Source organism: Lates calcarifer, linkage group LG18 (assembly GCF_001640805.2).
Source record: "Lates calcarifer isolate ASB-BC8 linkage group LG18, TLL_Latcal_v3, whole genome shotgun sequence".
Lineage (NCBI taxonomy): Eukaryota > Metazoa > Chordata > Actinopteri > Centropomidae > Lates > Lates calcarifer.
Window position 1 is genome coordinate 5,642,982 of NC_066850.1, and position 14,105 is coordinate 5,657,086.

Genomic DNA, 14,105 nt, shown 5'->3' on the forward strand with positions numbered 1-14,105 from the left:
AGGCTGCTGGAGTTTTTATGCTCTCCAAAACTCTGACTAAATCACCTATCAGCCAAATCTGGAATAATGAATTACTTATGGCGGTGCTTTAATAAATGTGAATACTCACTTTTTGGTTTGAGGAACCCAGCTTTGTCATTCAGTGACCCAGTTTCACAATTTTACCATCCAAATTGCCTATGAAACAAACATCCAAATAAGCGGAAGATCTCTGCTTAGTGGTTGCAGGGACTAACAGATTTGTCAACTACAACCAAATTTGTGGTGGCGTTTGGCTGGTGTTCGTTTCCCACCCTGCTTGTGTCATTCATATCACTGATTATGGGCCAAATGGTGGTAAAATGTCACAGTATCTGACAGCTTGTACTGTATGTTCCACTAGGCACTTTGGCAGGGAACCAACTATCATTTGGAAGTCCCTTGAAGATGGCTGGGTCAGCGATGTAGTCAAGTGAAAGCAGATGGTGAATTTTGTGGTGCATGGTCAGATGTATAAAGAAAATATAGTTTCATCTCTCAGTGCTCTTTTTCTCTCTTTTATTTCCAGAGACAAGGACAGAAGCAGACCGAGCTGGGCCAGGCTAGGCCAGGCTAGGCCTACCTAGCCTTCTGGCTGGCCTCACCAGGCAGGCCAGAAACCTCTCCAAGGAGTCCTGCCTTCAGTGAGCAAAGGAGTGGTCTGCTTGTTTTTACAAAAACTTCACCAGACCTGTAACAGATTGGATTCCAACCATATTTTGTCTTATCAGCCTTTGGGAGGCCATACTGGTCTGTTACATCTCCAGTTCTTCCATGTCGTGGTGGTTGCTCTCTGGATGTTGGCAGCAGAATGGATTCGGGTGTTAATTTGACGGGTGCCACCTCTCTGCAGTGCTTGCACTCCCCCTCCTTTGACTGCTTTTCATCCCTTCCCTCCCCAGTCTTTAAAAGAAAGCCCCTTTGCCTCTCCCGGGGCTTCCCTCTGCCCTGTTTGGAAGGGCCTTGCAGGAACTGCAGGTTGTCTTGTTGAAACAAGACATTTGTTGACATTGCAAAGAGGAAGTAGAGTCAATAAATCTTTGGGAAAAAGATATAGAACACAACAAAGATTGCTGCAGTTAGTTGATTTGATTGGATTTATTTTCTGTAATCTGTCCACTTTGCTTTTCCTGGAGTTTGATCAGAAGTTGGAGAGCCTTTCATGTGAAAAAGGAGCTTGCTAGTCAAGATTTGCGCCCGCAATTAGTTTACACATAGGTTGGTCTGATTACTCATATAAAAAAATCCTTATTTATACAGATAGAATTTCTCTTTTGTGTTCTGAGCCTTGAGGAAGAATGTCTGAAAGCAATAGTAGCAGCAAAGCAGTGAAATTCATTGCCCCAGCCCCCCCACCTCCCTCTGCCTCACCCTGTCCATCACCCCAGACCCCTCACAAGAATGTGAACGGCTCTGCCAGTTCAGACTCGCACTTGGTGGAGAAGCTCGGCGGACACCCCGAGGTCCAACGTCGGCGCCACACGATGGATAGAGACTCTAAAACAGCTGAGCACCGTTTTTTCCGTCGTAGTGTGATTTGTGACTCCAACGCCACAGCTTTGGACCTGCCCAGCAAAGCAGCTGTGATACTCACCTCACCTCCAGACTGTGAAGGGCCTCCCACCTTCTTCACTCCACAGCCCCCAGGGCCTGGACCTGGGGTGCAAAATGCTGAGGACGGGCAGGCCCCAAGAGGTTCCTATTTGCAAAGCATGACCCTTCAGCCTTGTCTTGGGCTCAGTGGGGCACTTTCAGAGGGGCACATACAAAGTGCTCAGGGAGATTTAGGTGTGGGCAGTATCACAGCTCCTGTTTCCACGAGTAGCAGTGTTGAACATAGTGCAGATGGGGCAGTAAAAGAGCCCAGCCCGACAGTATTGGATGTTACAGACAAAACAGCAGGCAAACAGCCTGATGTCACATTGCGTCCCAGAGGGTCTGAGAACACACAACAGGTGGTAAAAGATGGAAAATCGGTAGAACATGTGGATGACTGTAGCGTTAGTAGTCCGGCCGAGGAGAAAGAGAGGGAGACAGAGGAGGACAAGGGTCAAGCAAAAGCACGAGCTGAGCAGAGAGAAGCCGAAAAACGAGTGCAAGAGGATGAGGAGGTAGAGACAAAAGCTGTTGGGACTTCACCTGATGGACGCTTCCTGAAATTTGACATCGAAATTGGAAGAGGGTCCTTCAAGACTGTGTACAAGGGACTGGATACAGAGACTACTGTGGAAGTGGCATGGTGTGAACTCCAGGTAAGTCCAGACTCATAAACCTGTCACCTCCTTAGTGTCTGTGCTATGTCTCTTCCTGTTTATCCTGCTAAGTCTTTAATTAAATGTAATTTTGTTGTTGTTGTTGTCCCTTGAGGTGCCAAAACTTCATCCAGGTACTGATTGTATCCTCTCTTTTTACTCTGACATCTTCAGGCTACTGATATGTGAGAACTTCCTGCTCACCCATCTGCTTTCCTGTATAAATGTTCACAAAATGAGATCACAGTCTGATTGAGATTGAAATACTTATGCAGGTTACATTCTGCTAAAGCTGCATGTTTAGATAAAGCGTGACTTGTCCATGCAGCAAAGTGCAATGTTGCAACACCTTATTCAGCTGCTTCCTATCAATACGATGTTTGTGTGTAATTTAAAGTAGCAGCAGTGATGTAGCTCATGTTCTGAACTTGCTCATACAAGATTAATTTTGAGTTGAGTTTTATTGAGAGTGAATGTGAATGCTGTTACACTGGCATCACAGTAGCTGCCATATTTGTTTCCAGAGATGCTCAAATTGTTGTTTTTTCCCCTTGAATGATTAATTGATTCTGTTTCTAGGTCAGTCATTATAGAAATATTGTTTGATGCACTGGTTTGTTGCAAGATGAGCTATCACTCAGGAGACTGTGCTGCTTCTAGTTATTAAAATTTTCTGACATTGACCTGTAGCTGAAGCAGCTCTTTGGGCCAAATTTATGTTGTGAGACGTAGAGTTTTCTCCAAAATCTTCTCCTCGGGTGTGCTGATTTTGATCCGACAAACTGAGGGGGTACGGTGCAACTCCTGCCTGCCACTGTAGCTCGGGCACTTCTTATCTTCTTACTCATGGTTTTGTTTTTTCATTGCAACATCCCTTCAGTTACCCCACTTTGACTGTATGGTGTTAACGGTTGATTTATGTGTGTGAACGGATGCTGTGGTTAATCAGATTACCACTATCACACATTGCATAAATGAGTATCGAATGAGGAAGAGAATGCCGAACAATTGAGGCCTTAATGTAAGTGTAAGCGCGTGGGTTTGATTTTCTGATGACTGTGGCAATCTAATGTGCTGGAAATCAAACCTCATAAATCTGCCTACTTGATATCTGTAGAATGTAGGGTGTTTTTTTTAATTCATGTAGGACAGCGTTATCCTAAGGTTAGAGAATTTAGGTTATAACTAGACTGCCTGGTCAAAATCCCCAGACTGTCTGGGAAATTCAGGGTACTGAAAGTGAATGAGTGAAACTGTTGCACCTCTCACCCACTTCTGTGGGTTATATTGCCCTTGAACAGGACAGAGGACTTCCTGGCTGCTCCACTATACTTCTCTGTGGCTAGAACAAGACAGGCTGCACTGTCCAGCTCCCAGTCAGCTTTCATTCTTATTTATATAAAGGTTAACAAAAAAGATTCATGGTGTGAAACGTGACACAGGATGGCACACAGTTCACCACAGGATGCTGTTGCTAAATTACAGTACACTGATGCAACTTCTCCATTGAGTGTGTGTCAGAGAGACAGAAAGAGAGAGGCAGATAGAAAGTATGAAGAAGAGACATGCAGAGGAGTTTAATGTATGTGTGGTGGAGAGAGGTGACAGAAAGCGAAGAAAATGGCCTTTGCCTTCTGTACGCTCAGAGACAGAGGTGTGTTGAGCAGTCAGAAATGTAGGGTAACAGTCTCAGACGGTCATATGACGCACAGAGCACTGACTGAGTGGAGGTTTTAGCGGAGGAAGAAAATGTGGAACTGCTTGCCCCAATGAAACACTGAGCCAGAGAAACAAATGTATGATTAAGATTAAAAAAAACATTTTATGTGTTATTCTGCAGTATTTCTGCCAGACAGGGAATTTTAGACAGAGGGAATAACATAATTAACCACATGCTGAGAGTTATTTGTTGTAAGTCAGAAATCAAGCTAAGAAAATTGATTTTCTTCTTCATAAATTGAAAGGCATGGGAAACCTAAGTCAGTCTTTGTGTGTTTAGCCTTTTGAACATGCTGTTTCCCTCTCCTCTATGACTGATTGTTAAATTAATCAGAACCAGAAAAAGTCAAACAAGGTGAGATTGTGTAATTAAATGTTTTCTCTGCAAATCTGAGCGTGTTTATATGTCTCAGTGTGCGATTATTTCCTGTGGGACCGCGCGGTTGTTTTCCTGTCATCTCCATCACAAGATGCTCCTCGAGTCCTCCTGAATCCCAGGAGCTAAAATCAGCTTCGCCTGATGCCCAGCGTCTAGGAAACACCGATTTGTTTATCAGAAAACAAACGTCTAGCCTCTGTTGAGTTTTCTCTCTCTGTCACACATGCCTCTTTCTTTCTCTCATTCTGTCTCTCTTGCTTGTCAGGAAGAGGAAACCTGGTGATTTGTGACAATGTTCTGTAGCAAGGAGGTCTCTGGCAGGGGACAGAGTTCAGACCTCAAATTGATTTTGACGGCGAGTTAAGAAATTATGAAGTTGTGACTTGGATAAAAAATCTGAATACACAGACTGACACTTTTAATACTAGTTTGATGTTTGATATGTGCCGGAGTACTGGAGTGTAATTTTCCATTTAACATGTGTTATATAAGGGTATTGAAGGCCTGTGGTGACTAGGCTATATGCATGCAGAGACAAGTGCTTTTCTATAGTGCCTGACTAATCCTGTGTGTGTGTGTGTGTGAGAGAGAGTGAAAGATGACTGAGCAACTGCTGACATGTGGCAGAATGGTGGGAGTAAAGTTACATAGGCACACGCACACACAGACACATACACACGCTACAGCCAATCACATTCACTCACTGGGTGGGCATGGCAACTGGAGATCTGTGGGAGTCAGGATCATCTGGATCCTGTCGGTCTTCTGTATGTGCAAATATGTGTTTGTACGTGTGTATATGTGGTGTGAGTGTGTTTCCATCCCCGTGAGTCACTGCAATATGCATATGTAAGTGAGTTGTGGTTGTTTAGATTCTGGTGTCTGTTAGGGATAGATTTGGGGGGTGGGTGTGTGTGTGTCTTTGTGTTGTTTGGCAACTGATCCAAAGCAGGTTAACTTCTGTTTCCAGAGGGATCCATAGATGGAGGGAAACTGAGCAGGGGGAGGAGGAAGGAGATAGAGCAGATAGTTTGCTTAAGCTTTAGTGAAGAAGTAGATTGATGAATAGATAGAGGTAATGGAGAGAAAGAGGAGGAAGGTCACGCAGTAGCTTATCTTAAGCTGCCTTGTTAGGCATGATGGTAGATGATGGATGGGAAAGAAGAGGCTGACACAGTTCTTCTGGAATGAGAGAAAATGGAAAAGGGGGGAAGGTCTCAGATCAATTTAATCTTGAGGTACTAATGTAGAAAAAATGGTTTCAGTTGTATTTATTATTTCTGTTAACGATTAAAAATCATTTGAAAGTCTTCAGTTGTATTGAAACTGAGTGGGAAATTACAGAGTGCCTGATGCTGGTAGATTTTTGTGAGTGTTAGTAGTCTCACTGGCATGAAACCAAGCATCAGTGTTGGAGTATCTCTGTCTTTGTGGCTCAAGAAATGGCAAAAGTGGTGAAAGAATTCTGAGATGAAACCATTGCTGTGGCTTGTATTAAAAAACATTTTTGGTCTCTGCTTGAAATGTGAGGCACTTGAGGACAGCACTGAGCTGTTATGGTTAAGCACAACATCAAGATAGCTGCCCAGTAAGTGGCAACAGATTTGCATATTGTAGAAAACTCCATGAAACTGAGATAGGAGTTTGTGTGAGTCATGTAGAAGGGAGAGAGGAGGGAGGGGAAGGAGAGAAATGAAGTCCTACAAGAGGGCAGAGATGGAGGATGAAGGGTTAAAGGTCAGAGTTCAGCTTCTTGTGTCAGAGGCAATCACTAGGACTTGCCCAGCATTCATTCACTCCCCTGTCAGAAACAGAGACGTAAAGAACAAAATGAAGATTAAATGGAACAAATTGCAAAAACAGATAAATTTAGCGTTTGAGAACACAGGTGGACAGGTGGTTGGTGGAGAGGAGGAAGATGAAGGCTGTAGAAATATCAGGAGCAGGAGTTTCAGGAGGAGAGAGTGAATGCAGAGAGAGTTCAGTGAGAGAATAGAGAAATGGGAAACATGGGGAGGAGGGAGGGAAGAAAAGTGGGGAGAAAAGACAAAGTGAAAAGGGGGAGGAGGAGGAGGGAGAAGAGGGAACAGAACAGAGAAACTCAGGATGAAAAGAGGAGGGACCCCATGTCTGTCTGTGTGTGTCTGTGTGTGTCTGTGTGTGTGTGTGTGTGTGTGTCTGTGTGTGTGTGTCTGTGTGTGTGTCTGTGTGTGTGTGTGGTGTCTGTGTGAGAGACCTTAGGCTCTTGGCTCTACTGGCACTCAAAGACCTTGAAATTTCTCTCTCAACAGCAACACAAGGCGGATTAGCCCCCTCCCCAACACACACATATACAAGCACGTACGCACAGTTTTGGGGGCTCCAAGGCTTCTCCTTCATAAACACTTATTCATCAGTGCCTTGAGAGAAACTGATGTCTGAGCTCAGACTGCTCTGTTGGCATGTGCAAGTACTGCACCAATGCAGAAATTTTTTTCTTTGTTCATTTGTCATTATAAAATCATATATGCATTGTATTTTACAATTTCATCCTCATTTTCTATTGATAAACCAATATCGCTGTAGTACCATGAAATGGCTGTCTAATGAGGCTAATAAATATGGCTCACAGTGTCGAATTTTAGCATTGCAGTACTTTGTTGATAGCGATGACCCATTTTAACCTGGTACTGGCCTGAAATGTGTCCATGTGTTGGTTAGAAGGACAGAGGAAGGCGGAGAAGATCATGTTGGAGGTAGGGAGATGCAAAATGAGGGGAGAAAGAGGAGGAAAGAGGATGCTGAGATGTTTGTCAAGATTGTTTAGGCATTTAAGAAGTGTTATTTCCCAAAAGCAGTTTAACTGAACAGTACAGTCTCTGTTGCACTTTATCTCTGTGCAAATTACAAGGCTTTGCCTTAACAGACGAGTATCTGTTCACATTTTTATTAGATTGTGGAAAAAAAATAGCTTTTCCCAAAATTATATTTGACATATTATAGGCAGAAACCACCATGCTGCCACACTTTATAAGGTCAAATGATGGTTTAGGAAATGGTGAAATATTACGTGCAGAATTTTGAAATGGAGATGATGTATATATGAGTACACATGTATAAAGGAGAGAAAAAAGTATTTTACTCCAGGGCAGCAGGGCTGAGGTGAAACGGTTAGACCTTCCAGAGGTTCAAATTTCCCTGACAAAACAGCAAACTGCAGCTGTGTCAAGCCTTTGGCGAAGACCTGTTCTCACTGCTGATTGATTCTGAAATTGCTTTAAAGCAACTCCCCAAAACACATGCACAGTGAAAAAAGGAATGGAAACTGCAGCTTAAACATTTTCTCCTACAAATAATTTACTCAGTTCCTTTTCCTTATTAGCAATCAAGCTAATTTGTATGTGCATGTAAAATGTTTGGTCTGTATATGAGTTCATGTTTGTATGCAGTGGGGGTGTGGCTGTGTGCACACTGCAGCGAGCTTGGGGGATTGTTAACTTATTCATTTGGCTGAGCCTCGCTGCAGATGAGCTCAGCTGTTTAATTATAAAAAAGTTAAAGTGGAAACATTTTTAAACTTGCAGGATATTTCCAGCGTTTTTAATGTGATAGACAGGCAGATGGTTTTGTGGACTAAGTAATTTAAGAACCACCTGAAAAGAGAATTTATAGCTGGATTGAGTCTTTTCTCTGCTATTGTCAGGATGGAAAATCACCACCAGCTACCCTGTAGTTGTTGGTAAAAGGCTTGTAGGTGTGTGTATATGTACCATCAGTCATCAACAACGCTCATAAGGCTGTCATTCTTCTCTAATAAAACTAGCTGTAAAATGTGTGAAAGTGTGTGTGTCTGTGTGTCAGCTGAGTGAGCTAACAGTCACCATGGGCAAACAGGTTTGTTTCCTGCCATGTAAACTGCAGGAATGAAGGGTATTTAGGAGAGTTTTTGGGACTTAATGTCAAAATGAGAGTGCAGTTACCTGTACCAGCTTGTTCTACACACACAGCATTTCAGCACACATTTAAACACTTAACAGCATGATGTGTAGTTCAGATACAGTACGTAAAGGCCCCAAAGCCCAGCCAGTGGGATTTATGAGTGATAAAACAGGAGAATGCCGTGGGCTGAGGTCACTGAATGTTCAGCTCTGATGTAGGATCACCTGAAGATGACAGAGGATAAGAGGAGGGCACAGAGGAAATCTCTTTTTCATTCATTTTATTGCTCATTCTCTCACTGTATTGCTCAGTCTTCCTCTTGCTTTGTCTTTCTCCCTCTCTGTCTCTCTCTTATGTGTCAGTAAGGAAGTAAAGGGAAAGAGACAGAGAAGCTGACACTTCCTCATATGCAAACCATCCCTGTTCTTCCTTCCGTTCAATGTGTGTGTGTGAGTATATTTACCCCAGAGCTTCCCCTAATGATAAATATTAAGGTCAGGCCACCCTGTCTTATAGAATGTATTTGTTATTCATCTTCGTGGAGGAGTGTTGAGGTGTAATGGTTGTGATAAAGAAAATCACATCTTTAAAATAGCATAATATTTGTGCACAGTCATTCAAACATAGTTAAAAATACTGCATGTAGTCTAGACCTTCCACCCATGGGAGTGCAGCATTTTATCGCACTCACATAAATCTCTCTTGATAGCTCTGAGGCTTTAGATATGTGTGTTAACAGTTTAGTTATGTGTGTGCTCAGAGTGACAAATTTACTGACCTTTCTCCCTCCCACTCTCTCACTGTTTATTTAGAGAAAAATAAGAAGCAAGTGCAAGCCTGAGCTAACACTTTGTGTGTGTGTGTGTGTTTGTCGTAAAGCTGAAGATGCTGAAGTGTTTTTGGCACCTTCTTCTAAATAAAATCATCTTGCAAATGAAAAGAGCTGAGAGAGAGACTGAAAGATGCTTTAGAAACTGCTGAGGGTGTGTGTTGGGAGGAGGTCGGGGGGTATGTCACTCTGAATGTGTGCTTTATGTGATTAGAGCATGGTTTAATTGAAAACAGGGTATGTATGTGTGTTGGTGATTCATGGAAAACTGTGTGATTACAGTTGATGTAGGGATTGTGTGTGTGTGCTGAGGGGTGAGTTGGGGACAGTGAACGCATCAGGCAGATGTTAGATGACTTGCTCAGTGAGACATGATGACATAGCTGCTTATACTCTCTCTCTCTGTTTTCTTTTTCTCTCTCACCCGTTCTGCCATTTTTCTCCAATCAGATTCCCTCCTCCCTCCCTTTATCGCCTTCATCTCTTCCTGGTCCACTCATCATTTTCCTTCTCTCATCTGTTTCTTTCTCCATCTTAATCCCTCCCTCTCCTCCACTGAAATCATTCTTTTCCTTCCTAAATTTCACACATTAAGAGGAGGAGTAACTTTCTGTCTGATTCCCCCTCCTCCTCCTCTGCACTCATTCATTCCATCATTGATCTTTTTGTAATCTCCACTTTGAAGATTATTTCAAGCCAACTCTGATCTGCCAGTTCTACTACACTGCTGAGAGCGACAGAGCCACAAAAACATTGTAGTGTGTGTGTGTGTGTGTGTGTGAAATATTGGAAATACAGAACCTGCAATTGAACCCACAAGACTTACATTCAGCCTTGTCCTCAAGAAAGCCTGAATTTCTATTGTGATTTCCAGCTGCAACCCAGATACAGCCGTGCACACACTCTCACAGTAGCCTGACTAAATGCAAGTGTGTGTGGCTGATTAGCGAAAAAGAGGGTTATGGTTTTCCCATTTTTAATATGTTTTGCCAGGAAGCTGCTAAACAATACTGACATTGTGAGAATAATCACTTCCTGGAAATTCAGAGCGACAATTGGCCGACAGCTGCAGATCAGAGGCAGGGGATTGGGTCACGTTGTTTTGAGCCAGAAATGACAAATCTAGGATCAGGTGGATAGCCTCTGCCCTCCTCAGACAGGCTGAAACTGCAGTGCATGCAGCAAATAAAACCTGAGACACTTTATCATACCAAATATAAAACTGCACCAGTCTACCCAGTTGCCACAGACAGGTTCAAAGTGGCCCTGGTTGAAATTAAACCTTTGGCCTTACACAGGGTGTAATCTTTAACCAGTAGAATAAAGGAAAATGACTGATTTTTATACATAAAGTGAAATAAACAGTAGAGCGATCAGAATAAGTGGGGATATAGCAAAGAGTGACTGTGTTAGATGCGTCAGCAAAGACAGAAGTGCAGGTTTTAATGGATTTATTGGCATCAACACATTACTGCTAACATCTGGGTTGTTGCTGTTGCAATAACAATGATTCATCAGTAAAAACAAAGAGTACAGCATTTAAATTCTGTTTCCAAGTCCTGTATTCAGAGTAAATCTAGGGAAACACTGTCATCAGTCAGTATTCCTGAAATATTGGGAAACCACTTGAAGAATCTTACGTCTTTGTTTCCCAGTCTATTGCCTCCATTTCACTTTCAACTCTCAGTATATCAGTTTCTGTCTTTTACTCAGATGTTGTCTGCCTTTTCAGTAAACAGCATTTATTGCACGTCAATCTGTCCGTATACTGGAAGAGATGTCTATCCTCTGTTGCTCTTCCTCAAGTTTCCTCTCTTTTTTCATCTTAAAAAGTTTTCTTGGAGAGAATTTTCCTGACTCAAACTAAGAGTGTAAAGGTAGAGGGTGTCATATAGTTTATTGACTGTAAAAACCCTTTGAGGCAAATTCTTTAGAGCTCTATGAATAAAACTGACATCTAAACCACATCACTGTGTCCGTGGGAATGAGTTGACACATCATTTGACCTGACTCTTATGACCTTCCTCCTAGCCCAGTTAAACATGGGCCGGAAGCTGCTTGGGTCTGGTAAACAGATGTTTCTATTATTTGATTAAACACTGAATCAAGTTTTATTAAATATTAATTACATTCAGACAATTTTAACTGCAGAGTGAAAAACTGCAGTTCCGTTCTCTGATACAACAGATCAACCACTGACGGCAGGGCTGAATGCGTGTTCAATAAACCACTGTTTCAGGAAAGGCACTGTCAGAGACTGTGTGAGTGTGACCTCAGTCTAAAATAGATCAAGTCTCTGCCTGTTGTCTGCATCAGCGTAAAGTGACCTGGCCTGCACATCTAGACTGCTTGCTCTACATCACTATGTGTGTGCGCTTGTTTATGTGTGTCTTTTCTTTGTCTGTATGTTTAGTCTTAGTCTGCTCTTGCTTTTGTCTGCACTGACTCTGCACAGACTATTCTGCTGTGTATGTGTGTGCTGCTCAGTCTCTGTATAGAATGTGTGTATGCTTGTGCAAGTGAACTCCTTTTTTCTTTCTTTGTGTTCTCCTATGCTGTGTGTGTGTGTGTGTGTCTGTGTCTGGAGAGGAGGCAGCTCCCTGGTTTCATTGTATCCTTCCCAGATTCTCCACATTCCAATGATAAGATGTCATTCTTTGGTGGAATGGGGGCTTTGGGGTGGGTGGCCCATCATAATGTGAGCCCCCACATAATAAATGTGTTTCTACTAGGGAGAAAGCTTAATCTTTGTGTGTGTGTATGTTCAAATGTCTCACAGTCCTAAGTCTGTACCCCCTGTGGATTTACATTTCAGACATTTATTTAATGATATTCCATTTCCACTGGATATTTTTGACATATTTTGGTAGGGTTTTTTTGCCTTATTTTGATAGATGATAGTAGAGAGGAGACAGGGAATGAGGAGAGAGAGGAGGTATGACATGTGCCCGGATTTGGCCCTTATTGGATGAAGCTAAAATTTTGGCAGTTATCAGTTTAGTCCCTAATGGTATCTAGTGCTGCGTATATTAGGTACAACTGCAGGCACCTACTGTAGCGGATACCTTGTAGAAAAAAAGAAGCAAATCTAAAATTTTTGATTAAACTAGCTATAAGAATTTCTGTGATAATTTGTACAGCACCTCACAGACAGCACTGATCACATACAGTCCTAAAGATAGACAGACATGAAGATAGACTGATTATTCTCATTTGTCTGTGATATAATTGAGTCTTTATTAAACAAAAATTAAAGTAAAACCAATTGATGCTCAAAATAAAAAAGTACACTGAATAGAAATTGTTTTGGGTTTAACAGGTTCATTTATATCTTGAAATAGAACTGAAGAACAGCGACACAGAAAGAACAAAGTGTTATATTAATGCTCTCTCTATGTGTGCAACTGTGCATGTGTGTGTGTGTTTGTCACACTCTGTCACTCTGCCTCCCTTTTTGTGTCTCTCTCTGTCTCCAGCTTCCTCGCTCCCTCTCTGGTTCTCCCTCTCTCTCTCTCTTCTTTTTCCCTCTCTCCATCCTCCATGACCTTAACTAAAGCCTTTTGGGAAAAGAGGAGAGAGAGACCGAGAGAGGGAGAGGGAGCAAAGAGAGAGAAGAGATGGGATTTTTCCCTGTCATTTTTTTCCTTTCTGTTCTATTAATAGCAGCAGAGCAGCAGAGTGTCATCTGCTGAACCATAACTAGAGCAGAATGAGTGGGGACTGTGTGTCAAAGTGGATATATGTGTGTCAGACTGTCTGTGTAGCGTCTACTTTCTGCACTTTCCTCAATTTAAAAAAATAGAAGGTTTTAACTTAAGGAAAGGTGGTTGGAGAAATACTTCTTGCTACTATACAGTAAAAGCAAACTTCATGAATTCTGATTGTATTTTAGAGGCTATTAGCATATTGTTGGACTCAAATTTTGATGATTAATTAAAGGAGTATTCCACCCAAAAGCTAATTTTTTTGGTATAAAACGATTTAAAGTCTGTTTCAAAAAATTTCTAGCTTGCCCCATCACTAAGATATATCAGGCGTATGTTGAAATTTAAGGCTGCAACCAATGATAATATTTTTATTACTGAGTAATCTGCAGATTGTTTTCGTGATTAATCATTTTGCCTGGATGTCTCAGAGCATGTGTTATAATGTCCCACAGCTCAAGGCGATGAACTCCTATTGTGTGTTTGTTTTATTCAGTAATCAAGTCAAAATCTATTCAATTTATTTTCATAGATTAAAAACAAAGAATTAAATCCTCATGCATGAGAAGCTTGAATCGGTGTATGTTTGATAATTTTGCTGGCATTTTATTTGTTGCAGCTCAACATCTAATTTCTTTGTTAGCCTTTTAAAAATGCTCCCGGGTTTTTCAATATGTGTACCTTATGCATCTTTATTCCACATCCACATGTCGCCTACGCTGTAGGCGATTTGTAGACCACATCACAGATTAAGCTGTTTTATACATCATTAGGGGTAAACTTGAATCTCCTCTGCATGTGTCACATCCCATGAATACCACAAGTTTTAATTGTTAAAACCTTGGATGAGCTAGAGTTTCAAGTCTTAATGGTCTCTTCCATGGTCAGTTTATGGAGAGAACCTGACACAGTGCTGAGTCAATATGAGCAGGATAAACACATGCAATATCACGCACAGTCACACGCACTGTGGTCAACGAGGTAGGAAGTTCTCCCCATCAGATTAGGAGTCAATCCCTAGTAAGCCACAGTCTGTATGATGTAATCACCACAGAGCGAGGTCACATAGATGGTATGCAGTACTCAATGCCTTTTGAATTGAACGGGAAAGCCCCTTCTGTCCTTTTAATGCTGTGGTCGGGTGCGAGGATGAACAGCTGCATGATTTGCAACCGTCATCTGCCACAAATCATTTTAAAGTGTACTTTCTTCTTTTAAAGTGCAGCATGCTGGGAAAACCACTGAAAACATCTTTGTCCAGAGCGGTGGTCAATAAGCCGAATGGT

At 42.0% G+C, this 14,105-nt stretch overlaps 1 protein-coding gene across 1 annotated transcript in view; it reads left to right on the plus strand.

The window, feature by feature from the left end:
- Positions 1-14,105, plus strand: part of wnk1b (WNK lysine deficient protein kinase 1b) — an 87,966-nt gene that overhangs the window by 3,157 nt on the left and 70,704 nt on the right. The window contains exon 2 of the mRNA XM_051077585.1: positions 548-2,270. Coding sequence (XP_050933542.1) covers positions 1,317-2,270 — 954 coding nt within the window. The 5' untranslated portion in view covers positions 548-1,316. The remainder of the gene's footprint in view (positions 1-547; positions 2,271-14,105) is intronic.